Source organism: Aotus nancymaae, unplaced genomic scaffold (genome assembly GCF_030222135.1).
Source record: "Aotus nancymaae isolate 86718 unplaced genomic scaffold, 86718_ANA_hifiasm-v0.15.2.pri h1tg000028l, whole genome shotgun sequence".
Classification (NCBI taxonomy): Eukaryota; Metazoa; Chordata; class Mammalia; order Primates; family Aotidae; genus Aotus; species Aotus nancymaae.
In genome coordinates, this window is record NW_026988441.1 from 28,179,662 (window position 1) to 28,185,716 (window position 6,055).

A 6,055-nucleotide genomic window follows, 5' to 3' on the forward strand; every position below is an offset into this window, starting at 1 on the left:
GCGCCCCGTCATTGGTCCGCACTCGAGCCCCGCCCTTTATATGAGAGCTTTGCGCGCTTCCATTGGCAGCATCCAGCTAATTGATGCGTCCATTGGCTGCCACGCCCCCATCTTTTGTGGTCAAGTTCGGTTGAAGAAGCAAAGCCCCGCCCGGGACTTGGAAGCAATGGAAAGTGAGATCCGGAAGTGGGCGGAGGCCCCGGCCGCGAAATCTATTGGGAGTTGTAGTTTACATCTACAAGAGTCTCTCTAGGGGTTTTGTATGTCTCTGAGTGTTTTTTGTTTTTTGTTTTGTTTTTTGTTTTTAAGGCAGGGTTTCACCATGTTGGCCAGGCTGGTCTTGAACTCCTGACCTCAGGTGATCCGCCTGCCTCGGCCTCCCAAAGTGCTGAGATTACAGGCATGAGCCACCACACCCAGCCGCTGCGTGTTTTTTTAAATATATTTGTTCTTTGTTATCTTATTTTTTATTTTTATTATTATTTTGTCTCTGAGACGGAGTCTCACTCTGTCTCAGGCTGGAGTGCATTGGCGCCATCTTGGCTCACTGAAACCTACGCCTCCCAGGTTCAAGCGATTGTGCTGTCTCACTCTCCCAAGTAGCTGGAATTACAGATGTGCATCACCATGCCCAGCTAATTTTTGTATTTTTAGTAGAGACGGAGTTTCATCATGTTGGCCAGGCTGCTCTCGAACTCCGGACCTCAGGTGAACCACCCACCTTGGCCTCCCAAAGTGCTGGGATTATAGGCGTGAGCTACCACGCCCACCCGTGTCTTGTTTGGTTTTTTTTTTTTTTTTTTTTTTGAGACAGAGTCTTACTCTGTCGCCCAGGCTCGAGTGCAAAGGCACGGTCTTGGCTCACTGTAACCTCCGCCTCCCAGGTTCAAACGATTCGCCTGCCTCAGCCTCCCAAGTAACTGGGATTACAGGCGCCTGCCACAACGCCCAGCTAATTTTTGTATTTTTAGTAGAGATGGGGTTTCACCATGCTGGCCAGGCTGTTCTCAAGTTTCTGACCTCATGATCCACCTGCTTCGGCCGTCCAAAGCGCTGGTGTAAGCCACAGCGCCCGGCCGTCTGTGTGTTTTTAAGATATGGCGTAGGTCGGGGGGCCTCGCTATGTTTCCCAAGCTGGTCTCAAACTTCTGGCCTCAAGCAATCCTCCAGACTCGGCCTCCCAAAGTTCTGGGAGCCATCATGCCCGCATCATCTAGTGTTATGTTTTTAAAGCAGCCCTAGGAGAACCATAACACTCCCTATCTCCTCCTCAAGACCCTCTTGCTCAAACACCTCTCGTAGCTCCCTAGTATTCAGTCCTACCTCGTTGGCCCCATTTATGGGCCCCTGCGGCCTTCATCACCCACCTGTGTCCTCACCTCTAACCAATCACTCCTACTTCTGGGCTCTCCCAGACCTTGATTTCCTCCAAGAAGACTTCTCTGACTGCATTCTTCAAAAAAGGCAAGTCAGTTCTGGCAGATTGGGGTCAGATTTAAAAAAAAAAACAACAGCCGGGCGTGGTGGCTCACGCCTGTAATCCAAGCACTTTGGAGGCCAAGGCGGGCGGATCACCTGAGGTCGGGAGTTCAAGACCAGCCTGACAAACACGGTGAAACCCCATCTTTTAAAAAAAAAAAAAAATTAGGACCGGGCGCGGTGGCTCACGCCTGTAATCCCAGCACTTTGGGAGGACGAGGCGAGTGGATCATGAGGCCAAGAGATCGAGACCATCCTGGTCAACATGGTGAAACCCCCCCCTCTACTAAAAATACAAAAAATTAGCTGGGCATGGTGGCACGTGCCTGTAATCCCAGCTACTCAGGAGGCTGAGGCAGGAGAATTGCCTGAACCCAGGAGGCGGAGGTTGCGGTGAGCCGAGATCGCGCCATTGCACTCCAGCCTGGGTAACAAGAGTGAAACTCCTTCTCAAAAAAAAAAAAGAAACTCTGTCTCAAAAAAAATAAAAATAAAATAATAAAATAAAAAAATTAAATGTTATTAAAAATTTTTTAAATATAAAATATTATTTAAAAGATAAAATTTTTAGCAAAAAATAAAAATAAAAACAACAACAAAAGGCAAGTCGGATACCTTCACTGAGCTCCTACAGCCCTCACAACCCCTCTCCCAGCCCTGACACTGCTGTGTCCAAACTGCATCCCTCACGTCCACGGCAAAGACTGAGCATCCGGCACATAGCAATTGCACAGTGAAGTTGCTAAATGGGCCAGGCACGGTGTCTTGCACCTGTAATCCCAGCACTTTGGGAGGCGGAGGCGGGAGGATCACGAGGTCAGGAGTTCGAGACCAGCCTGGCCAACTTGGTAAACCCCTGTCTCTACTAAAAATACAAAAATTAGCCGGGCGTGGTGGCAGGCATCTGTATTCCCCCGCTTCTCGGGAGGCTAAGGCAGGAGAATCGCTTGAACCCAGGAGGCAAGAGGTTGCAGTGAGCTGAGACGGTGCCATTGCGCTTCAGCCTGGGCAACAGAGAAAGACTCCGTCTCAAAAAAAAAAAAAAAGTTGCTAACTGGAAGCTACTAAGTATTATTACTCTAACAGCAACAGAGTAGAGGAGAAAGGAGCGCTGTATTTTATAGGCAATAAAATGCACCTCACAGAGCTAAGTCCTTGCTCAAAATCACACATCCCAAAGGGCAAATGGAAGATTCAAACTCCTTACCAGCTGGAGTTCAAGACCAGCCTGGCTAACATGGCGAAACCCGGTCTCTACTAAAAATACATAAATTAGCTGGGGGTGGTGACAGGCGCCTGTAATCCCAGCTACTCTGGAAAATGAGACAGGAGAATTGCTTGAACCCAGTAGGCAGAGGTTGCAGTAAGCAGGGATCTGGAAACTGCACTCTAGCCTGGGAAACAGATGGAGACCCTGTTTCAAAAACAAACACCCCCACCCCACCTTTCCACCAGCCTTCCCAGACTTATAAAAGTTATGACACAGGTTGGGCACGACGGATCACGCTTGTAATCCCAGCACTTTGGGAGGCCAAGACAGTGAGATCACCTGAGGTCGGGAGTTTGAGACTAGCCTAGCCAACATGGTGAAACCCTGTCTCTACTAAAAATATAAAAATTAGCCGGGTGTGGTGGTGCACGCCTGTAATCCCAGCACTTTGGGAGGGCGAGGTAGGTGGATCATGAGTCAAGAGATGGAGACCATCCTGGCCAACATGGCGAAATCCTATATCTACTAAAAAAAAAAAAAAAAAAAAAACAAAACAAAAATTAGCTGGGTGTGGTGGTACACACCTGTTGGTACACACCTGTAGTCCCAGCTACTCAGGAAGCTGAAGCAGGAGAATCGCTTGAACCCAGGAGGCACAGGTTGCAGTGAGCTGAGAGATCGCGCCACTGCACTCCAGCCTGATGACAAAGTGACACTCCACCTCAAAAAAAAAAATTAGCTGGGTGTGGTGGTGGGCGCCTGTAGTCCCAGCTACTCAGGAGGCTGAGGCAGGAGAATCGTTTGAACCCAGGAGGTGGAGGTTGCAGTGAGCAGAGATCATGCCACTGCACTCCAGCCTGGGCGACAGAGCAAGACTCGATCTAAAAAAGAAAAAAAAAAAAGAGTTACGACACATGTAAGACAAGTGGTTAACAAACAGGTGTTCAAAAAAAAAAAAGGGGCAAGTAAAACTATCCTAACACTAACCCCTAATCCCTAATCCGTAGTCCCTAACCCTAACCCTAAAAAAAATAAAAATAATAAAAAAAGACAAGTGAAACTTTGAACATTTATTACACATTTAATAATATTTCAAAATTATTTATAATTCTTTTGGATGTAATAAGCTTTGTAATTACGTTTTCATGAGCTCTTATCGTGGAGAGATCCATTCTGAAATATTTACAGAAGAAATAATCTGATGCCTGAGATACACTGGAAAAGAAGCTAGGATGGGGCAGGGATGGGCTGTAGGTAGTTGGTAGTCAGAGCTTGTACTGACACGGCGGTTCGTTGTACTGTCCTGCGGTCTGTTGCGCAGGTTCGACATTCTTCCTAATTCAAAAGCCTAAAAAGGGACTTGGAAAGTTCCCATCCAGACTTCAACGCCACAATATGAAGAACACTCAGGTCCGAGGCGTTGCTACTCCCCAGCTCCCTGCAAAAACAGCGCCAGGCGAGGTCCAAGGCGAGGGAGATGCTTTCATGGGGGTCTGGCCGGCAGCGTCGCGATCCTCAATGGCTGAGCGACTTGCGGCCCTTGAGCATTCGACGAAGGATGACCTGGACGCCGGCCGGCGTGCTCAGGCGCCGGATCCAGCCATGCTTGCGCTTGCGTTTGATATTGCTCGGCTGATACTCGTTACCGCGAGCCTTGCCCCGGGCCTGCTGCGGAATGGGGAGGCCCCAGGCGTCCGGGCACCCCAGCCAGGCCCGGGGTTGGAGCCACCTGCGTGGGTAGAGAGACGAAGAGAAAGGTCAGAAGGGGCGCTGGGTGACCTCGGCGCTCAATCTCTGAGCCTCGGCTCCCGCAGAGCCTGGCTGCAACAGACGCTCCATAAATGCGCAAGGCACGGGCAGGTCGTGAGGGCAGTAAACAGTGGCGCCAGCCTCAGACGCCGCCCTTATCCCCAGATTTGGGGAAAGGTCCCCCTGAGGACTTACCTGCCACCCAGCAACGCTGTCGACCTACACGCGGGGCCCAACACCGATCCAGCCAAGAGAGCCATGTCAGCTGTAGGTCCCGCAATCCCGGCCGCCAGCGATTCCGGAGCCTAGAGGCGCCGCAACCCTGGAAGAAAGGATTATGGGAAATGTAGTTTCTCCTAACATGGAAAAACATGGCCGTTGGGGAAACCGCGAAGCTCTAGTTCTGCGCCTGCGCAACGGAGACGCGCCAGTCTGTATCCACGGGGCTGTGTAGTTCTTCATACAAACCAACAGGTAACAGGCGAACGGCGCCTTTCCAGCATGCGCGTGCGCACAAGACATTATCTCCCGGGGTCTGCTGGGAGTTGTAGTTTTCTCTCTTGTTGACCGGCAGAGGGTGCTCCGCGGTGGCTGGGCGCAGCTGGTGGATATTCCCACCCGCAGCGGGAGCTGGGCAGATGGCACACAGCTGGCTGACAGCTTGTCTTGGCCGCAGCCAAGTTTCCGCCTCTTGGCAGGAAGCCGAGGAGGCCTGAGTTCAAGCTCGCTGGGTATCCTTGGGGTCGTCCCTGCGCCTCTCTGGGCTTTCTCAATCCATACAACTCATGGATTGCAAGCTTGCACCCATTTCGGGACCTAGAAGAATTTTCCTCTGTTTTTTGTTTATTTAGTTTTGTTTTGTTTGACACGCAGTCTTGCTCAGTCACTCAGGCAGGAGTCCAATGGCACGGTCTTGGCTCACTGCAACCTCCGCGTCCTGTGTTCAAGCGATTCTCCTGCCTCAGCCTCCCGAGTAGCTGGGATTACAGGCGCCCGCCCCACCATGCCTGCTAATTTTTGTGTTTTTAGTAGAGACGGGGTTTCACCATGTTGGCCAGGCTGGTCTCGAACTCCTGACCTCAGGTGATCTGTCCGCCTCGGCCTCCCAAAATGTTGGGATTACAGGCGTGAGCCACCGCGCCCGACCCTCTGTTGTTAGGGAAAACAAAAAAAAAAGGGAAAAAAATTTCTGATACTCAGATCTGAACCCCTCCCCTGCTCACACACTAGCCTTGGTTCCCCATTTCCCCAGGGAAAAACAGCTCAGTTCCTCCATCAGGCATGCAAAATCCTCTAAACCTGCCATCTTACATTTCAGCCACACTCTCCTCTCTGCCTGATGTTTCCCTATCCCCCATTTAAAAAAACCCTTGGAGGCAAGGGTTGAGTGTGGCTCTTGCCTGTAATTCCAGTAGTTTGGGAGGCAGAGGAGGGAGGATCCCTTGGGGCCAGGTTGAGACCAGTCTGGGCAATATGGCAAGACCCCTGTGTCTAAAAATAAAAAAAAAATCAACTGGGCATGGTCGCAACCACCTATAGTCCCAGGTACTCAGAAGGTGAGGTGGCAGGATTCCCTTAACCCAGGACATCCAGGCTGTAGTGGGCAATGATAGCGCC

At 50.7% G+C, this 6,055-nt stretch overlaps 1 protein-coding gene across 1 annotated transcript; it reads right to left on the reverse strand.

Moving 5' to 3' along the window:
* Nucleotides 1-3,750: 3,750 nt before the first annotated feature.
* Nucleotides 3,751-4,760, reverse strand: MRPL34 (mitochondrial ribosomal protein L34). The gene is made up of 2 exons (XM_012443517.2): nt 4,634-4,760; nt 3,751-4,418 (listed from the first exon to the last, which is right to left on the reverse strand). The coding sequence occupies exons 1-2, from the start codon at nt 4,696-4,698 to the stop codon at nt 4,205-4,207; spliced, it is 279 nt and encodes a 92-aa protein (XP_012298940.1). The 5' UTR covers nt 4,699-4,760; the 3' UTR covers nt 3,751-4,204.
* Between the last annotated feature and the right edge of the window lie 1,295 nt (nt 4,761-6,055).